Source organism: Polypterus senegalus, chromosome 9 (assembly GCF_016835505.1).
Source record: "Polypterus senegalus isolate Bchr_013 chromosome 9, ASM1683550v1, whole genome shotgun sequence".
NCBI classification, from domain to species: Eukaryota; Metazoa; Chordata; class Cladistia; order Polypteriformes; family Polypteridae; genus Polypterus; species Polypterus senegalus.
In genome coordinates, this window is record NC_053162.1 from 128071299 (window position 1) to 128094042 (window position 22744).

Genomic DNA, 22744 nt, shown 5'->3' on the forward strand with positions numbered 1-22744 from the left:
TCGTGCATATTAACATTTCACAATCCTTCCTTTCTGCAAATGGTATAATTACTAGCAAATATACTGTACATAGTGAATAATTCTGTATACAGTATACATAAGTTGCATGATATCCATATTTTTATGTGTGTGCATGTTTGTATATTTGTGTTGGTACTTTATTATCATACATGTTCAGAGGAGACATGTAAGTAAGAATTTCATTGCACTATGTACCATGTGCACCTGACAATAAATTTTAAATTTAACCTGAAGTACACTTTAAAATAATAGAATCACATGATCTTAGTATAGCAGATTTCCAGTATTTTATAGCAAAAAAAAGTATGTGGTGCAAATTCAATTAGTTAAAGCCTATTTTGTATAGAAAGAACTATTGCCTACAAATGAGACTTTGACAAATATCTTGTATCACATAATCAGAAAAGGCTGCATGAAATGCACTCAAGTGTCTAAGGGTAAATCCATTTTTCTTGTGTTACTTTAGTGTTATGCTGTGGACTATGGTAAAATGCCAATAATTTATCTTAATTTAGATCAATTTATTATAAAGTGCACTTCCCCTTAAGTGCTTATGACTGTTCAGAGTAATAATAAATGTACATGCAAAATAAACAAAAGCGTAAGGATGAAACATAAACAGAGAACCATAAAATTTATATTGTTATATTATGGACCCATTAAGATACAACCCAAGAAAAACACAGAGCAGACAAAATATGCTAAAAATGTAGCCTTTGATAAGAAAAATAACAATAAGAAGGCATAAAGTTAAGTGAGACTTTAAAATAAAAGTAATCACAAAGTAAACCTGATAGGGTTATGGCCATTTGCCAGTTGCATCCACTTAGGCACTAATGTTACATTCTGACTCTCCCTTTCTAGTTACAGTGTCTGACCTCGCTTCCTTGCAAAACATGAGTGTCTGCCTTTATCTCCTCATTTTTATTCTACCCTCAGTTTGTCTGTGGCTTGATGACAGCTTTAGACCCAATCCAGAGCCATTTTTGTCTAAGCCTTGGAATTACTACTTGGGTCAGGGTTGCCACTGTACTTACTAAAGGGAGACAAGGCTGAAACTCCTTATACTGGCTCCTGGTGCCTGTGCACTCCTGAGCCCTCTGTTTGCCATCTGTGTGGTTTAAGAGAAGGACAGCTTTCTTTTCAGTCAGTGGGCTAGGCATACCTACTAAATGATGGATCACCAGTTCCCTAGTATATTAGGGCATTGCATGTTTCCATCAAATCCATCTTTTTTCTCTCACTTGTGTTGCTTATCCTACTAAATACACTTCTGGCCAAACAACACATATTTATGATGTAGTGACTAATTCAATTTCACAATGGCAAATGCAGGGCAAATGTTAGTAGTTTTACTTTACCCTGACGCATGCTTTTATTAGTAGTAAATGTACTAGATAGATAAATAGATAGATAGATACTTTATTAATCCCAAGGGGAAATTCACATAATCCAGCAGCAGTATACTGATACAAAAAACAATATTAAATTAAAGAGTGATAAAAATGCAGGTATAACAGAAAATAACTTTGTATAATGTTAACATTTACCCCCCGGGTGGAACTGAAGAGTCGCATAGTGTGGGGGAGGAGGAGCAGGACAGTCACAGCAGTCTGTCGCTGAAGCTGCTCCTCTGTCTGGAGATGATCCTGTTCAGTGGATGCAGTGGATTCTTCATGATTGACAGCAGCCTGCTCAGTGCCCGTCACTCTGCCACGGCTGTGAAACTGTCCAGCTCCGTGCCTACAATAGAGTCTGCATTCCTCACCAGTTTGTCGAGGCGTGAGGCGTCCCTCTTCTATATGCTGCCTCCCCAGCACACCACCGTGTAGAAGAGGTTCTGATAGAACATCTGCAGCATCTTATTGCAGATGTTTAAAGATGCCAGCCTTCTAAGGAAGTATAGTCGGCTCTGTCCTCCCTTGCACAGAGCATCAGTATTGGCAGTCCAGTCCAATTTGTCATCCAGCTGCACTCCCAGGTATGTATAGGTCTGCACCCTCTGCACACAGTCACCTCTGATGATCACAGGGTCCATGAGGGGCCTGGTCCTCCTAAAATCCACCACCAGCTCCTTGGTTTTGTTGTTGTTCAGATGTTGGTGGTTTGAGTCGCACCATTTAACAAAGTCCTTGATTAGATTCCTATACTCCTCCTCCTGCCCACTCCCGATGCAGCCCACGATAGCTGTGTTGTTAGTGAACTTTTGCACGTGGCAGGACTCCGAGTTGCATTGGAAGTCTTATATATATAGGCTGAACAGGACTGGAGAAAGTACAGTCCCCTGCAGCGCTCCTGTGTTGCTGACCACAATGTCAGACCTGCAGTTCCCGAGACGCACATACTGAGGTCTGTCTGTAAGATAGTACACGATCCATGCCACCAGGTATGAATCTACTTCCTTCTCTGTCTGCTTGTCCCTAAGGAGCAGAGGTTGGATGGTGTTGAAGGCGCTAGAGAAGTCCAGAACTATAATTCTTACAGCACCACTGCCTCTGTCCAAGAGGGAGAGGGATTGGTGTAGCATATACTGTAGATGATGGCATCCTCCGCTCCCAACTTCTCCTGGTATGCGAACTGCAGAGGGTCGAGGGCATGTCGGACCTGTGGCCTCAGGTGGTGAAGCAGCAGCCTCTCCATGGTCTTCATCACATGTGACGTCAGAGCGACAGGCCGGAAGTCATTCAGCTCACTAGGACGTGAAACCTTTGGGACTGGGGTGATACAATATGTTTTCCAAAGCCTCGGGACTCTCCCCTGTTCCTGGCTCAGTTTGAAGATGCACTGTAGAGGACTCCCCACCTCCAATGCACAGGCCTTCAGCAGTCGTGGCGATACTCCATCTGGACCCACTGCTTGGCTGGCACAAAGTTTCCTCAGATCTCTGTTTACCTGGGCTGCTGTAATTGTGGGTGGGGGGAAACTCTCTCCTATGCTGGTATCAGCAGAAGGATGGGTGGAGGGTGCAGTACTCTGAGGTGAGAGTGGGTTAGGGTGGTCAAACCTGTTAAAGAAGTTGTTAATCTGGTTTGCTTTCTCCACGTCTCTCTCAATTGTGGCACCCCGGTTCGAGCTGCAGCCAGTGATGATCTTCATCCCATCACACACTTCCTTCATGCTGTAATTCTGCAACTTCTGGTCCAGTTTTCTCCTGTACTGCTCCTTCTCCGCCGTCCTGAGCTGGACTCGGAGTTCCTTGTGTACGCACTTGAGCTCATGCTGATCACCGCCTTTAAAAGCCCTTTTCTTCTGGTTCAAAATGCCCTTGATATCACTTGTAATCCATGGTTTGTTGTTAGCATAGCAGTGTACTGTTCTTACTGGAACTACAATGTCCATACAGAAGTTGATGTAGTCAGTAGCGCAGTCAACAACCTCCTCAATGTTCTCATTATGTGACCTCTGCAGGATATCCCAGTCCGTAGTTCCAAAGCAGTCTCTCAGAGCCTGCTCTGAGTCAGGGGACCACTTCCTGAATGAGAGTGCGGTTGTAGGTAGCTCCCTCACTCTTGGTTTGTACTGAGGCTGCCAAACTGGTGAGGAATGCAGGCTCTATTGTAGGCATGGAGCTGGACAGCTTCACAGCCGTGGCAGAGTGATGGGCGCTGAGCAGGCTCCTGTCAATCATGGAGAATCCACTGCATCCACTAAACAGTATTATCTCCAGACAGAGGAGCAGCTTCAGTGAGAGACTGCTGTCACTATCCTGCTCCACTGACAGACTGAGGAGATCGTTCCTCCCCCACACCATGCGACTCTTCTATTCTACCCGGGGGAGTAAACATTAATATTATACAAAGTTATTGTCTGTTATTCCTGCATTTTTATCACTCTTTAATTTAATATTATTCTCTATGTATGCTGCGGCTGGATTATGTGAATTTCCCCTTGGGATTAATAAAATATCTATCTATTTATCTATCTATCTATGTTTTGTCCAGCGTCGCATGGTTGAAGTCTCCAGCGATTAGCACAAGCACCTCGGGGAGCTGCATTTGTAGTTAAGCAACAGTGGAATGGATGATGTCACCCACTATCTCCATGTCCACTCGAGGCGAGATGTAAACAATAACAACAATGACATGTCCAAACTCTCTGGGCAAGTAATAGGGATGCAGACTTATGGCCAACAGTTCGATGTCCCTACAGCAAGTGGAGATTTTGACATTTACATGTCCAGAGTTGCACCACCTTGTGTTCACATAGAGAGTGAGTCCTCCTCCTTTCCGCTTCCCGCAGGTATTTACGTCTCTGTCCGCTCTAACTGTGCTAAACCCGGGTAGCTCCACGTTAGCATCTGGGATGTTAATTGTTAGCCACATTTCACAAAAACACAACAAGCTGCATTCTTTGTAGGTCCTGACATTTTTCACTAGTGCAGCCAGTTCGTCGATCTTGTTTGGTAGTGAGTTCACATTTCCCAGGATTACAGAAGGCACCGCAGGCTTGTATCTCCACTTTCTCGATAGCCACTTAGCTTTAAGCTTAGCGCCGGCTCTGCTGCCACGATACAACCTTCTTACCTCATCGGATAAATAGGGAACCACACCAGCACGGGCATTTGTTCTCAGCGCTTGAAGTTGACTACCTGAATAGACGAGTCTCAGCATGTAAAAATCCATGTCCAAGTAGTAAAAAGTGTCCAGGAAACGAGTCCACATAAAAGAAAGTGGTAGGAGTGATCAGTGAAATAGAGAAAAAGGTAGAAAGATAAAGTCATACACTGAGCTGCTGGAAAGGCTGCCACTCGCAGCGGCACCTGAGTCAGATTGACATCTCCTCTCAATACCAAAGAAAAAAAAAGTCTATCATTTGTGATGACACATAAATACAAGGTGCATCCAACATCCCCAAGCATACCAATATGAGAAAGATAATGTGAAAATATTAGTCAAGTTTAACAAAACAAGCAATATCAACAGTCTCAGCTGCTTTGAAAAAACAATGATTTTCAACCCTTAATTTAAAGCGTAAGATTGGTGGGGCTTTGAATCCATTCTAGAGTTTGGGTATGCCCCTTCTACACTGGTTTTATTTATGCGCAGAATTTTAAAAAGGCCTCCATCTTGTGATTGCAAAGTATGTCCTGGAGCAGGGTGCCTCAAATATTGCCCCATTACAGTTCGCAAAATATGTCCTGGAGCATGGTGTCCCAAATTTGCCCCATTACGATTTGTATATAGCCCAAGGTGCAGTCTGTAAAATGGCTTACAGTATGTGGGAAATGCAATGACCATAATCACTGAGTAAATTGGAGTTGCAATTTAGGTAATCACCAGCAGATGTCACCCTTGTAAGTTTACAATGTGCCATTCTGCATTTCTTTTTTGCACAAGTTTTGCGAATAATCATATTGGTCACACTCCCAAGAGAAACTGATAACTACCTAGTTTATCATTTTTAACTTGGCTGCAGTTAGAAAAAAAAATAAAAGTTTAATGTGAAATTGTGAGTGTCATCAATTTCAAGTATGCTGGTTGAGTGATAATGTTTTAAAAGAGTTCAGAGAGAAATGTCTAAGCCTCGTTTGTTACAAGATAAGTTGCTGTCAAGAAAGAGTACAATGTGAAAAGACATTTTGAAAAAGGGCACACTATTGTAAATGTATGTATGGGATTGATGAAGCAACAGAAAGTAAGGCAACTAGAAACAATCTTACTATATCAGAAGAATGTGTTTAGACAGGTAAATGAAATGCAAGAAAAACATGCAAGATCCAGCTATTAAGTAACTAAACCTATAGTGCTGCAAGTACAGCCAAGGGTAAGTTTATCAAGCAGTGCCTCACCACAGTCACAAAGAGTTTTTCCTGATAAAAAACAGGAAGCTCTGAAGTTGCTAGGTATATTGTAGCCCAGAGAATTGAAGACTTGCCTAAAAACAACTACTGAACTAACAGATACTGCATGGCTAGTAATACTTTTTCTGAGAGCAGATAATTTTTTAATCATGGAAGAACTACATGACCTGCAAAGTTTCAAAAGAAATACAAGAGCTAGAGATATTTTTAGTCAGTATCCAAAGTTAGGAGAAATGTAAAACTACAGTGGTGAAAACTATGCTGTGTTATGGGATTCCAGCAATGGCAGTCCACGTAACATGCATGGGTGCTGGTATCACTTATGTGCAAAAAAGATAAATCATGACAGAGGTCATGTAGTTAAACTGCACTGCATTGTAAATCAAGCTGTCCTATGTGCAAAAATCATTAAAATTGAGAATGTCATCAAGAAAGTTATAAAAATTGTGAAGTTTATTTGCTCAAAAGTCCTCGACCACAGACATTTTAAGTCCTTTTGTGCTAAAAATTGAGGCAGAATATAGAGGTCTGATCTATCACTGTAATGTTAGGTGGGTCCGTCGTGGTTCAGTACTGAAATGAGTTTAAAGTCTTAAAAGTGAAATTGTACAATTTCTTAATGATAGAAACTAGCTCTAACTAGATCTCATGTCTGATCTAGAAAAGGTAGCAGACCTTGGATACATTGTAGACATAAGTCTGCAAGCTAAAAAATGTGTCACATAAACGTAAAAGGGTTTACTATATAACTTTGTTTATTTGGGAAACAACTGAATAAGAACAATGTGTCTCATCTCCCATACCTACTAGAGACAGTAGATGCTCATTCAAGTGTTGTTACTATCAAAAGAAGCAAATACATGAAAGTAATTACATCACTGATGGCAGAGTCTGAACACTGCTTTCAGGATTTTACACAGACAGCACAGAATATTCAAATTCCCTCACGTTCCTTCACATTTGATGTCAACAAAACAACCAAAGACAAGCAACTGGAACAGATTGACATGCAGTGTGATGGCGCATTTTGCAGCTAACAGCAACAACTGCCGGTTTCTGAGTTCTGCAGCCAGGACAAGACTAGATTTCCTCTTTTAAGAACCCACACAAAGAGAATGCTCATTCTTTTCGGCTAATTCCATATGCCTATGGGTAGACATTTTCTGTGCTGTCCCTAAAGAAGAACAGATATGTGATCATTTTTGAGTGTCAACAATAAACGTTACATTTGACTATGACAAATACTGTACTTGGGTTGTAATCACAGCTTCACTGTTACATTGGACAGGCAAGGATGAGTATCTTGATATAGCTGATATAGTGATAATCACACTGATCTGCAAAGTTTCTTTTTGTTTTGCTCCTGTGAAATATTTTGGGTGTTCTTTATATATTTAACGGTATGGATTCTAAATCTGTCAACAGAATTGCTCTATCACATCATCAGAGATAAAGACCTAAAAAGAAAGAAAAAAGAATATTTTGTGGAAGAAAAGAACTATATTTTTTAAAATTCATTATTTAGACTTGAACCAATTATAAATTATGCATATACATAATTGTTTTAAATATAATAATCAATTACAAGAAGTAGACACTTGGTAGTTTTTTTTTCTTATAATCCTCTGAAGGTGTTCATGGTCTTATGACCAATGGAAGTCTGCTAGCATATCACTGCCCTTCTCAGAAATGTGTAAAACCTGTAACTTTTGATGAGTAAATGAAGGTAGGGTGTGTATTCTTTAACCGTTTAGTTAACTGTTATCTCTTACCAGGTGAAGACAGTGGTTGGATGAACCTGATCTTGAATATTTCTGTACAGTCTATTTAAACAAGAACTTCCTCTCTACTAGACAATAAAAAGGCATTTTTCTAATCTTCTGAATATACATTTTTGGCAAAGAAAAGGAATTAGAATTGTAACAGACGGCCGGCAGCTCAACCTGGCTAGGACACCTACAGATTGGAAGAATGGGGGAAGGCAACCTCTTTGGGCCAGTGGTTCCCCCAAGACGTTAGATGGCAGCTTCCCTGCAGTGTAGCAGTGCCCTGGATTCCCACAGAGCACCATGGGAGATGTAGTTTAATACCACAGCCCTGCTGGGTACAGTGGGTGCTGCCAGGGACGCTGCAAGAGAACCTGGGAAGTCATGTCTCATCCATAGCCCAGAAGTACTACCAAGTCATGGGGACGAAAGCCTAGAAGCACTTCCAGGCTGAAAAAAAACTCAAGTTCTCCATCCATATATAAAGGACTGCTGTGAACCCAGCAAGAGAGCCAGAATCGGGCAGAGGTGGACAAAGCTTGTTGGGAGGTGTGGAGGAGAAACAGAAAGAGAATTATATTTGTTTTGATTATTGTGCTTGTGAATACCTGCTTGCTTACTATGGCTGTGGTGCTTAGAGGGCACTGGTAAAAGAAAAAAAAGAATTAAAGATCTTTTACCTGGTGTCCTGAGTGTCTGTTGGGTTTAAAGGGGCAACAGTGACCCCTAGCATCCACTGAATATAAAAAAAATACTGATTGAGAGCAAAAATGTGTAGCAATGTATTTGATTTTGTGTTTTTTCAACCTGAAATAATGTTAAGAACAAGGAAGACAGACATTTTTCAGCTCAAACTATACTTCAAATAATATTCAAAGCATGAAAAATACTTATGCCATGATATCCCATAAAAATAGATTGTGGTAGAGAAATCATGATTTCAAAGATGAATTCTATGGAAGCTGAGAGAGGACGTGCAATATCGTTATTTTTTTAAATTATGTCGAGAAAATTAACTTTGTATTCTTGAGAGAACAGAATAATTTTATTGAGATGTCGAGAAAACAAAAATTAGTTTTCTTGAGATAACGGAATAATTTTTTCGCGATCTCGAAAAAATGAAACTTAACCTTTGCTCCTGGCATCAGGTTTGCTTAGATTGCGATGCCTAACTGCTAACTGTCTTCTTAAATGACGGACACTAACGTTATTATTTTCTAAACTAAAGGATAAACATATTTCAGCCTGCATGAGCCCTTGATTGAACAAAAATGTGAGGCGCTGACCAATACAGTTCTGCTCTTCTGCCATTTCAAACAAGATGTGGCTTCAATAAGCTAAACATTAAACATTAGATACAATTATTTCATAATATCAAGAAAACAAGATCTGGATAAAATTATTCCGTTATCTCAAGAAAACAAATTATTACAACTTCATGCAAATATATATCCTTAATTAAACTACTGATTAAAAATATTGTCAAATGTATTTCTCATGGGAAGGTAAAAAATCCACACTTTTCTTTGATGTTATTAATTAATTTTAAATGCCAGTTTGTGCTATTGTTTTTGATTTATTGAAATGGTAAAAATATATAGACATTGGGGGTGGTGCAGTGGTAGTGCTGCTGCCTGGCAGTTAGGAGACCCGGGTTCGCTTCCTGGGTCCTCCATGCGTGGAGTTTGCGTGTTCTCCCCGTGTCTGCGTGGGTTTCCTCCCACAGTCCAAAGACATGCCGGCTAGGTGGATTGGCGATTCTAAATTGTGCCTGGTGTGTGGGTGGGTTTGTGTGTGTCCTGTGGTGGGTTGGCACCCTGCCCAGGATTGGCTCCAGGTGACCCTGTGTTTGCATTTAGCAGGTTGGAAAATGGATGGATATAGACATTGACAGATTTTATATTGAACAGATTTTTGTTTTATTTTTTTTTCTGTTTTCTCCTCATTCATATACAGTAATATAATGGATGCAATCAGTTTACTGTACATCTTAAATTACTAATCAAAATAATTATTACACATAAATACTTAAGTTGTACATAGTATGGAGTGTAGGTATATTGCTATCTTTTTTCCATGCCTCTATAAACACTCAAACTTCCACAAGTGTCCCTTTACAAAAAGAGTAGAGTATAGCTCTAGAATATGGATACTAATAAGTTCTGTAAAGGAACAGGGCCTAAACCATCTACAGCTTTGTAACTAAGGACAGTTTTTAAATTGGTTTTAAACTTAATTGGGTTTGGATTTACAGTACATGGCTGTGCATAATCAACCATACATTGTTAAATATATGTATGACCATGAAGCATTACTAGTTACTTGTTCTTAAAATTAAATAAATAAAATTGATGTGCTGTGTTTTGAAGGTTCTGCAGCAGTATTTAAGCTGGAAACCAGAACAGGACGCAAAAAAGGACATTTTTTATATTTTGTATTGGCTCATTAACACATTGCATTTATTTTATATAAAACTGCTTACACATTAATGTTTAAATCTATTTTTACAGTGGGGAATGTATTGTAAATATAAAGATTTAGCATGATACAGCATGAATAGGTACAGTATTTACTTAACATCTGTAGTTATTTGTTTTATCTTCACAGAAGATGATGATTATGAATTTCAAATATGGGAGAAATTTAAGGAAAAATCATATTTTTTTGGAAATTTGAGAAAACGTGGATGGGAATTATCTGAAGAATTTTGCCAGAAGAGAAATGCAGCTCTTCTTATAATTGATGAAAAAGATGAATTGGTAGGAATTCTCTCAAATCCAAAATTATAATTACAGGAAAGAAAAATATGGTTATAGTCTAGCCTGCCTAATGCAATGGGAAAATAACTTCTACATTTATTCTGTTGGATTATTTCCTATTTATTTTGTAATTTTATTAATATTGTAAGAAGGGGTCAATAGTAAGAGAATTTTCTGATCTAAGAGATGGATAGGGGAAGTGTGAATTCTACTCTAATAAAGTAAAAGTCAGATTTCCTTTGTACTCAGATAAAAAACTGAATATTGTCATGGTGTCTTATTCCTCTGTGTCACTGTTGTTCACACATCATTGGAATATCTATAGGCTTAGATGGAGGGCTGGTTCTGCATTGGTATAGACTGTTAACTGGTACTTAACTGTTCCCTAACTAGCAGGCTCACTGTATTCTTTCTCTGTACCACATTTTGCTAATTTTCACCAGATTGAACTTTTATAAATATATGTTTTCTCAAGTCCACTTAATGTAAGTAAGAATGGTAAGGGGTCACAGTCTATCCTTGTAGCAATAAGCATAAAGTCCATACCAGGTTCATTTCCTACACTGACATGCAGAATTGCCATCTTCTATTTAATGTGGGTCTATTTCTCACACTCTGTCTTAATGAACTTAATCTCCAGGGACAGTTGCAAAGCAGTACTAAACACTGAGTTCCTGTGTCACTTTATGAAGTCTACAGATTTATATATAATGAAGTTCAAATTTCTTGCTTCAGGTGGGTTTCTTTCAAAATAAACACTAGTGTATTAGTTGCATGTTAATGCCCAGCTGTGAACAATTACAGTACTGTATATGTCCTACAGTAAAGCAGTATTCCGTTACACTTGTGCAAAACACTTTATGTTGTTGGATTAGACTCAGGCACATAATGATCCAGTGCAAGACAGGAAAATACATAATATACCATAGATATCAGCAGACTTCGTAAATACTGTAACTAAATGAATATCAGTGTTTCATACATGTTTAGTGTAAATGGAGGGAGGGGATCTTGTAAAATTTCTCCAACCCAGAATAGTTCCAGGAAGGGCAAGGATTACAAAAATATATAATTATTTAAACAAATGAGATAAATAGAAGAGTGGACAAATTAATAAAACAAAACTGAAAACAAGTAGATGGAAAATAACAAAACAACGTAGCCTATCAGGACCTAACTGCAATGGTTCAGGTTGGCTCCACGTTCTTTGTCAGCTTGAACCTGGAGCCATCAATAACGTAACAAAGAATAAGCCGGGCAAATGTGGACACAAACAGTCAGCAAGGGTTGATGTAAAAGTGATAGGTGCTTTTATTAAAAAAGTGTTCCAAATTAAAGTACATAAACTAATCTTCAGTAAAGGAATCAGTAGAGGTTAAAATCAGTCCACAAACTGAGTAAATACTAATTAAAATGAGGTTTAAACGAAAGGCAGTTTCTTTTTTTAAAAACCACGAACCCCAAAATCTAAATCTAAAATCTGGTGTCTCCTCTGCTTATCTTTTCTGTGCCTTACAGCAAGAGTAGATGTTTGCCAAAAGGTGCAGTCATGCCTCTTAAACCTGGATTATATTCCCATCACCAGTCCTTCAGTGTCCCCGGGGTGCCACACTGAGCTACACACACATACCCCTCCACCAGTTTTTCACCGTCTCTGGGAGACACAGAATAACAGGGCCGCTCCTACTGCTCAGCGTTGCGCAATAGGATCGCCATCTCTCATTCCTGCCTCTTTCTTCTCCCATAACCTCTACTTATTCTTTTGCCTTTTCTTTCTCCTCCCATTATGTTGCCCAGCTCACTTTTATGCTGTGGCTAGGAGCTGGTGCAGCAATCGGCGACTCTGAGGTGCAAATAAGGCAGAAGCCTGCTCACTCTGAATTATTTATTAATGTTGTGAAACTCCCAGATCATAAATTCCTGTAGACAGATAAATAGATAGATAAACATATTTTTAATTTTCACAGAAGCCATTTAAATAATTAATAAATAAATAAACACACAACACACTATGGTCTGAATACACACCACCATGATTGAAAAGCAAGCACATTTAAAAAGAAAGAAAACATCTGACTTGTTTGTCACAGTCCTAAAGTGGTATAAAGTGCATCCCAGGTCCTCCCTGTGTGTTCTCCCTGACTCTGCATGGGTTTTCTCCCACTGCCTAAGACAGGTACGTTAGGTGAGTTGGTGACGCCAAATTGGCTCTAATAGGTGTCTGGTAGGTGGTTTGTGTGCTTATAATGCAATGAACTACCTTGCTGTCCATGGTTTGTTCTCGTCTTGTGCCCCATTCCAGCTGGAATAGGCTTCACCCCACCGCCCGCCACCACCCTGATATGCATTAAGCAGGTTAGAAAATTATGTGACATTTGCACTTTAAAAACTAGATTCCAGGGTAAGTAGGAAACCAAAGTTGTTTAAGCTAAAAAGTCTTGACACAGCATCAGTCTTAAATGCAACACATATGTTTTACTTACTCGTCAAATTTGAAACACTGGCTGAAAACATAATATAGTACATACATACAATGCCACAGCAATTAAACAGTTTTGGTCCTGTCTCTTTTGATGGCTTAGATCACTTTTTTCCTCTTCATCAGTTGTAAAGCTCTAAACAAATCAGGTATGGTTTTCTTTTCCTTTTTTTACTTGTTGTTACTTGTTTTGTGAATCATTGTTTTGGATAACTAGAAGAACATTTACCCATCGTGGCAGAAAAAATACGGAAGTGTGAAAACAGCTAACCTTGCCTCCCAACTTTCTCTTTTTTCCCTCTAACCTCACCACCACTTGAGCGCTTGTCCCTGACTCACAGACACAAGCTTAATGAGTCTATGATTTTAAGGCAGCTTAATATCTTATCATTGCAGTGTTATATAGGAAGTCCTACTGTTGCAAAAAGCTAGAGTTCACTGTAGTCCCCTCTGCACCTTTAAGCCATCTCTTACTTCAAAGCCAGAAACAACTCAACTAACATTTAACACAATCTTTGATTTTATTTATTTATTTATTAATTTTATTACAATCCATACAAAGCAATCAAGTTTTTACAAAAAGAAGAATTGAGTTAAGAACAGATCGATCCCCACTCCTGAGAGAGAGAGCAAGCCAAACGGCGCACAATCTTTGATTTTAGATGAGAGCTGCCATTTATTTTTATATTGAGGCTGTGGTCACAGAAGTCACACATGATGATGTTATCAATGCGGTGATGCAAATGTCAGCATCATTAAAAACACTTTGTTCATGAAAACCATGATCAGAAAGTGTGTGTTTGCTAAAGAATTCAGGGCTAGAAATTACTCTTAGAGTTAGAGATTTTTGTGTTAAGTATTAAGGTTTAGGCTTATGTGTACAATGACTGGACTTTTTGGTGTTGATGTTTTCTCTTTGTTTACTTACTAAAATTTTTTGCTTCTTCCATATTCCAGTCCTTCTGCCAAATCTTTTGTCCTGACAAGAAACTATGGATTACGAGGCAGATTATTAAAGTTAAACAATAGATTTAATACAAGCTTAATATTAAAAACAAAGTAATGAAATTAATTCAATCCACACAGTTGCATTTGTCAGAAGAATTCATTAAATATTTTTTACCACTAGAAGTAAATATATTAGGAATTAAAAAGGAGTCTTTAAAAAGACAAGCTCTCATTAAAAGAAAAAGAAGTTCCAGTGAATGATACACATATTTTAGAAAAGGGATGTGCTTTTATTGTGGTAGTTTAGGACATTTGAAATCAGTCCCAAAGTTCACATAAACGTTAACACTTAAAGCCAAACTTTCATTGCAAGTTCTTTAATGGTATCTGTAACGATTCAAAACAAGAAATTCCTGACATTAGTGGATTCCAGTAGCAGCTAAAAATTTCATCAGTACAAGTTTATTAGTGAAATTCAAACAAATCCAGTGAGATCTATTAACCACAAGAAGGTTATATGTAAATGGATACTCCACTGGATCAGGCCTTTTACAATTTATATCCACTCTAATCCAGCTAAAGTTAGGAACATTCTTTGTTTTGTTTAATTTAGGGTTGCTTTGGTTTAAAAACAAATTCCATCAATAATTCAGTGAGTTTAGAGATATCTTTAGCAAACAAAAACAGAATTATCCATGAATTTGTTAGTATGATTGTACCCCTGAGCACCCACCCAGAAAACCCTTGCCAATGGAAAAGTTTACAGGCTTTCAAGGTCTGTATCACAAGCAATGGAGAAACAAATCCAGGAACAGAAAACTTTAATTTTTTTAAGGTAATTTCCATCTGATCGTCCAGAAGTCCAGTGGAGGCTATTTTTCTCATGGTTGGGAATAACGATGACAGACTATATCCTAGCACATATTATTGAGATTTGAATAAAGTCACTTTTATAAATAATTACCATTTTCCCCATATTTCATTCTGACTTAATCGAGTTAATGTTGCTACAGTCTTTACTACGCTAGATCTTAGAAGTGTGTATAGTCAAATTTGAATTATAAAGGGCATTAGTGTCAGACTGCTCTTAATACAATGAATGGATATTAAATCCAACCTGTGCATTGTCACACTATCTTCCAGCCAGGAAAGTGACTACTGACCATCCTAGTTGGGTTGCTTCTCCATCCTGGTCATCCGTCCACTATGCTGGTTACCCAGCCAGCTAAGAGATTCCAAGCCATTGCTGATGTGATGCCACACCCCTGGTGCACCAGCTGCTGCAGTGCCCATCTAAGCCTGCCTCCAAGATATCATATCTCCCTTCCTGTCTTATACTTGCCTCCCAGCCAGTTAAATGGATAGAGGACTGGGACACTTGTTCATCTATCACTGTATATATGAGTTATGAGAAAATATTGAAGAATTTGAAGTTTCAGAACATGGAAAGAGGTGACATAACTGAAGTATTCAGTATCATGAAGGAAAGTATAGTGGATACCAGCAATTATTTTAAAGTTATTTCTTCAAAAAGAACAAGAGGATACAAATAGAAACTGGCTGAAAATAAATTTCATGCAAATATTACATAGTTTTTCTTTACACAAACAACCATAGGTGCTTGGAACATGGTACAAAGTGGTGTACATTGGGGACCTTCAACTTGATGTTATTTTGGAGAAATTAGCTAAATGCTATTGACAAGCATTGTTGGACTAAACTGTCTGTTCTTATAAAACTTGTTATGTTCTAAAAATTGGAAAGAAGTTACTGTATGTTTCAACTGGAATGTTTGAAAGGTGTTACCAAGGCATAATTTTTTTCTTTGTTCTTCCTAAGGATTTCATATCAAGCAAGGCCATTAGAACTGCATGGGTTGGACTTCGACAAGAATCTTACAAAAAATGGTTTTGGACTAATGGAGCTATACTGAATGAAAACCTGTGAGTGTGCTAATTTATTCTTTATTACTAATCAAAACATATTCAATTTAGTTACTATATACTGTAACAAAAAGATAATGGCATAGATGAAGTGTTGGGAACCAGGATGGGAACCCAATTAATTAGGAGCAAGTATCTGCAAACATGTTACATTTTTAATACTGAGACCAAATGAGTGTCAAATCCTTAAACAAAGCCAAGCTTCTTCAGTCAAAGAAAAAGCTTCAAATTCAAGAAGGTCCATCCTCCTCTAAAGCTGATCCATTATTGAACAGACTTCATTTAAGTAGCAACTGGACTAGAAGGTATGGGTCTTTTGGGGTTTGGACAGAAGTGATATCAGTGGTTAATGGCAGCTTCCTCTTCTACTCTGAAGGCAGTGAGTGAAACACCTTTTACTCTGGTTCTTACCTAAGTAAATGTTTCGCAAGGGCCAAGAGGTCTTCTGTAATTGTTGTCTGACATTGACGCGACAAACATTGATTCGCATAATTAAAAAGGTAAGTGAGAGCCACAAACAAGGAATGCTGATGAGATTTTACAGTATGGTGAATTCTTCTAAAATGTACTCTCAGCTTTATTTGGCTGTTTTTAAGATAGACATTGCACAGAGAGAAGTGATAGCCCTCAGGTATAACAGCTATATAATGGTACTCATTTCTTCCAGTTTTTTTGATGCTTTACTTAGCTGTTGATCTCTTATTATTTTCTCTAAATTCAATTCATGATGTGATAGGATGAGCATGGCTCTGTGCACCTGCATGTGACATTGTGACAGAAATATTTACAGAAGAAGGCTTAAATATATAGTTTAGATCATCTGCTTTTAATATATTATATTCCCATACTTTGTCTTTTAGACATTCACATAGCAGATTTTTATCAATGTGTGATCATCATGCAGATTATTTGTTGCTTCTTGTTTTATCTAGTTTTCAGATACTGAACATCTACTGTCAGTTCTACCTTTTTCTTCTTCTTCTATGTTTTGGGTCCATAGTAGTTTTGTTTGCTCTTCTAATTCAAAGAACATAGCGAAGTAATTGAAAACTAAAATAACCAAAGATAGCACATTAGGTGAAAGCTGTAGTCAATTAACAAAATAATTTTTTTCAGAAAATCAGATCGAAAAACTAATGGGAATTATACTATTTTCTTTGTAACTGTATATCAACCACAACATGCATAACTCTGATCTTTATGCATTTGACCTGGTGATGGCATGAACCTACCATCTGCTTGGTAAGCAAATCAAATACACAAAATGCACAAAATGGTGGCACCCAAATTGCAAACAAAATGGCCAGAAGAGACAGACAGAAACGAATCACTGAAAAACACTAATGTCTTCCCAGAAATATCATTCAGTTTTCACTAATCTATGGAAGCCAAGCAAAATGAGGTGAAGTATGCAAAACCCAGGATGCCAGAAGCTGCCTTAAATAGGCATAGTGTGCTGATGCAATAATTGATAAGCATTGCATGCCAACTGACCGACAATCTGACAATAGGCAAAGCAACTGTAAAGAATATGCTATGGCCATGAAAGAAAAACACAAATTAATGGTATCCATGAAAAACACAGGTCCAGAGATGGCTTCAAAATTATTTCATCATAACACTAACAATTATGATAACAGCCACACAATAAGAAACATGCAAATACTCAATGGAGTGAATCGTAATATGCCAGAAACATTGATTTATTAAACCATAATTAAAAAATAAATAAATAAATGTTCATGGACATTTAAAAGACAATAGGCAAAGGCACATAGAGAAAGGTTTCTTGTAAGGTATCCCACCAAATTTTTATTTATTTATTGGTTAATATTTTCATTTAATATATTCAAGTTTTATAATTTATAATATAAAGTTTTTTTCCGGGAGCTAAAAAAACTAAAAAAAACCCACATTTTTCTAAAACATTAAGTCATGCACCCATCACAGGTTTTTAAACAAAAGGCAAATTTCATTATCTATACATGATATTAAGGCCAATGGAATAACAATCAATAATGTTCATAATTTTCCAAGATCAGATTCAATCCTTTAAATATTCAATGTAATATATTCTTCTTTAGCCATTAGGCTTCCCATGGTCATGATATCTGTGGATGCATAAAAAACCTTTGGTAGAGTTGAATGGGGATATCTATTTCCCCTCTAAATAAATTTGGGGTTTTGACTCAACTAATGTGTGTAAACTAAACTATTATGTTATAGTTCAGAAGCATTTGTTCATGTGAATGAAACAGACTCTAAATATTGGTTCTAAACTGCAGAACTATTATGAATGCTGTTTGCCATTTACGCTAAACTTTTTAACAAAAATATCTCACTATTCAGATAACATAAAACAGAGAAAGTAGTGGATTCTTAGGAGTTCAAAATGAACAATTATTGTTACAGATAACAGACATATTTTCTGTCCCTGAAAAGCCACTTTAATGTACTCTTAATATAGTATTTAAACCCTTGCGACTTACATAAAGTGCTTCTAAATTAAATATTAGACACTAAACTAGATAATTTGGTTCTATGGATGGATGTATTTATTAATTTGTTGTTTACATCACTTATAACTTATACTATTGTGCATTACCAAAGTTATTAAGTCCTTATTTTGACTGTTTTTGCTTCTTAGCTAAAATATTCTTTTATCTTTGCCAGCTTTCCTGAAGGAGTTATACAAGAGAAGGACAAGAATGAATGTGCCAATGTGATGCACAATAAATTATTTGCTGCACCTTGTAAATCTGCCAATATATGGATTTGTGAAAGAAATGATGTTTATCAGTAATATTCCATCTAAAGGAAAGGAAATATCATGATTTCTTTTAAAGATATTATCTTTTTCTTTTTTGTTAAAGTAAGTTTTAATTAGCAATGCAATTTAGCAAACATGTGGCTTTATTTGCACATTACAGTTACATCAATGTTATTAGTAATCTGTTTTTAACATCTTTAACTAGTTTATATGATTTGATAAAGATGAAGGTAAAATTTCTATTGAAGCTAAAATTTGAATTCATGATAGGTTGTCGAGCATATGTTAATATTAATCAACTTTGCTTTTTCTCAGACTTTATGTGTATTAAAACATGATTAAATAATTGGATTATAGCTAGAGCAGTGGGTAGTGTTGTCATCTCATTGCACATTGACTGTGATGGCCTCTTCTGTGATGTGTGCATGTTCTCTTGGTTTTAACTTAGGGCTTTCATCATGGACTCTATATAACATTGCATTCATTTACAACGTAAGCAACCGAAGTGAGTGTTCTCTCATCCCATCCAGGGCTATTTCCTGGTTTGTGATAGTACTTATTTAAGATTTTTCTGAAAATGGGAAGATGACTGTTTTATGCTTTAATCCCTTAGTGTTTAATGCATGTATGGAGTTATTCCTGTTGCGGAAACTTCTACTTGATCTCAAAGCCAAGGATAGTCTCAAGTGTGAAAATGTATTAATGCATTGTACAAACTTGCCTCACCTAATTGGACTTTGCTGTTTTTCTGCACACTTACAAAAAAGAACACCCCCAGAAAGAAAGTTATGGAGATGTGTTGAGTGAAAATTTAGTGATTTTTACATTTCACCACTGTACCTTTGTTCTGTGTAGAAAATCTTAAATTCTGTTAACGTTGTGCTAAACCTGGTTTCATATCCTTTATTGTTAAAGAATGTTGCTCTGATTTAAAGAATATTAAAAAGTAAACAACCAGACTTAAAATTATGAATTCCCTTTGTCCATAAACATTTTTCAAAGTAAAAAAGGATTATGAAATGTTACATTTTGTGTTAACTGTTCATTAAAAGTTATAGCTAAGACATTATGTTCCCATTTCTTGTCTGCTCATAATTGAAATGCAGTGTGATGTACTTTGCCATTGCTGAGGATGAAACTACAGTATCTAAAGTCAATGTAATCTACATTATTATTATTTTACATTAGAATGGCCTATAAAGTATTTTGAATACAATTGAAGACATTTAAGACAATTGTTAGCATTCACATCTTGGTGATCATAACCAAGTTGTTGATTTAATAACACACATTTAGAGAATCTAAACTTATTAATTCATTTTTATTTCTTTCAATTACAGGATGACAATATTCAGTGTTGTACCTTTTAAAAAAAATGAGTATAGAAACAAATTAAACATGATAGACTTTAGTTTTTTTGGAAACTTCCTGCCTTAATTTGGATGGAAAAAAAGTAAGCTGCCAAATTGGTACTCCAGAGCCAAACATGGAAATCACACTTACAAGGTGAAACTGACCTTTAGAACAATGACTTCACTAAGAATAAAACAATTAATCTAAGTCATTTTCAATTTACCAAATTAATAGTTATCTTGTCATGCCCAGGTCTCAGAAGCATAGCTATCTCCAATTACATGATGGTGATCAGTATTTGGCTTCATCTACAATTGTATTAAATATAATTGTAATACATACAATTTTTTCAGATTTAAAAGACATAGTTGCTGAGGATATGCATGCTTTATTTTAATAACAGGATATACCCTCACAAAATGTAACCCTACCTGTTTTAAAAACATTTAAGGTTAATCTGTTAAATTTCTGCTCAAGGTTTACTAAATCAGCACTATTGTTTTTTTAGTATTACAAGAATTTACCCCAGTAATTAATTGAAATAATTAATTGAAAGGCCAGATTGATTAACTGTTTATCAGTTTGTAATTGGTGCATCTTAAGTATCTGAAATGGTGGCACCAGTAGTTGGGACTACCAGTGGATGTGTAAAAGTTCTCCAGATGGGTTAGAGAAAAAAGCTTTTTGATTTACTGAGTTACTTAGTCACATTGTACCCAGTGCTCCATGTGGCTTTATCCTTTATTCATGTGTCAGCTACGGCAAGAAGAAGCAATGTGTGTCAAGTCCACATCATGGAACACTGCAATAATTAACCAAAGACAAAGAATGAGTTAAATATCACCCAAAAGAATGGGTATGCAATAGAAATCTTCTGGTCACCAGTGGGTAGATAAATATGTGGTTACTTTAATATGTATATAAGCAAACTCTAGCAGAAATCCTTATTCCATATTGAGGGCACAGCAGACAGAAAGAACTTGCTCTGTTGTTCCATTGAGTGATAATGCTGGTGAAGCCATGGACATTATTAATTGACTGTGAACTGTGGGAGTCTGGGTTGATGCAGAATACATTGTTTAATACTGATATGGTAATATTAAATATATCTTCTTTTAAAAAGTAATAAATCTGTCTCATGCTACTTAATTACTTAGTTCAAATTCATGGGCTATTAGTGATATTAGGTGGGGCACTGGAAAACAGGTGAGTTTACAACTTGTATGTCTCTTGTAAAGTTACCTAGTTTTATTTATTTTAAAGCACATTTTTGCACTTTTTAAAGATGAATCAGCTTCTTTAAAAATGTAAATGTGTACCAGCATAAGAGGCTGCTGAAGGGTACGCAAACTGAATCCAATAATCCACTGTGAAAAAGTATTTTTCAGCCTTCCCGTTTATAGCACCTTTATATAAGGGCCAAATGTGCTGCTTGGGTTATGGATCTCCTCATGGTTGTGCTCAGAACAGCCTTTCATGCCGAGATTCTTTCCCTTTGGTTCAATGATCTCCTGTCAATGCAAGGTAACTAGATACAATCAATTGAGGCATGACTGGAAGAAATGGGCTACTTATATCCACCTTGCCCTTTGTGAGTCATATTAGGTTACTTGTGCTACTGATGTCCCTTCAGAGGCATATCCTAGGCTTTGCTATTTTCGTTCCTTCCTAAATAACTCCCCCATGTTCTCCATCATGATCACAAAGCTCCAGGAGGAGCTGTGATAATTTCAATGAATACAACAAAAAATATTCAAATAGTTTTAGAGGAGAAAGCAATCAAACATTTCCTGCATAAGTGGAAACACTTCTAAATATCTGAAGCAGTCTTGTGTACATCTGAAAGTCATTTAATGCTAAACTGTGCATATACTCATTAACTCAAAGAATTTCAGAGGCAATCATTAAATTCTATAAAACTTCAGGTGTATCAATATGTAGGAAACAGTGATATGAGAGGCAGACAAGAGAGCGATTATAGGGGAAGATCATAGATGGCAGGTCTGTTGTAACCAACAGGGAAAACCCTACCATACTCAAGACAGTTACACACAGTTGAAAGATGAACTAAAGACATATAAAGTATATGTTCATTATTCTTTACTACTCTTTCTGTTTAATGTTGCTCAGTTTTAGTTGCACATATTAGGCATCTAAATATCTGTAATGTCAAAAATCAAATCCATCAAATTTTTTTGTTTCTCACAGTAAAACATTGACAGCTCTGGAGACACAGAATATGTGTTGCTTAACAAAGACAAACACCTCAGGAAAGGGGGCAGTGTGACGATGCAGGTTCACTCGATGCTCCCATCTGCCTTTTGGGAGCTCTTGAACCCGACATCGTTGGTAATGTTACCAATGAGCTGGACAGTGAGGCACAACAATGAAGTAAGGGGATGGTGGAAAAAGTGCAAAGTGCTTTTATTAAAAACAACAAGCAAAATCAAAACAGTGCAGTGCTTCAAAAGTCTTCAAATAAATAATTCAATAAAAAGCGGTCAATTGTGGAGGTTAAAAACACACTAGAAAAAAATCCTTAAAAAACAAGGTTAAAACAATGGCTGGAAGCAATCTTTCTACTGTGCCTTTCTACTGGTGACTCCCCTGCTTCTCCTGTCCAGGCTATGCACCAGGGGAACCACCCTACCTGCAGCTGCCATCTACCGCTGGTCTTTTTGCTTCGCCAATCCCTGGCTCCAGTGGGCTTCATCTGACCGTGACTTAGGCTCCCCAGCGACCAGGGCATTCACGCTGGGTCTTTCACATCACAAGTCCTGACTCCCGCTGCCTTCCCAGCCTTATGCAGCAAGATATCCTCCTTCTGGTCACTCCCTCTCCTTAATAATGCTCAGCGGGAGCGACCACTACCTCCTGCTCCTAGGGTGCCGGCCAAAAGCCCAGG

The 22744-nt window shown here is 37.2% G+C and overlaps 1 protein-coding gene across 3 annotated transcripts in view; it reads left to right on the forward strand.

Moving 5' to 3' along the window:
• LOC120535774 (C-type lectin domain family 1 member B-like) overlaps positions 1-20392 on the forward strand; it is a 48551-nt gene extending 28159 nt beyond the window's left edge. For all 3 annotated transcript variants that reach the window (XM_039763831.1, XM_039763829.1, XM_039763832.1), the window contains 3 exons: positions 10195-10346; positions 15613-15716; positions 18390-20392. In XM_039763831.1, coding sequence (XP_039619765.1) covers positions 10195-10346; positions 15613-15716; positions 18390-18519 — 386 coding nt within the window. In that variant the 3' untranslated portion in view covers positions 18520-20392. The remainder of the gene's footprint in view (positions 1-10194; positions 10347-15612; positions 15717-18389) is intronic.
• Positions 20393-22744: the final 2352 nt, after the last annotated feature.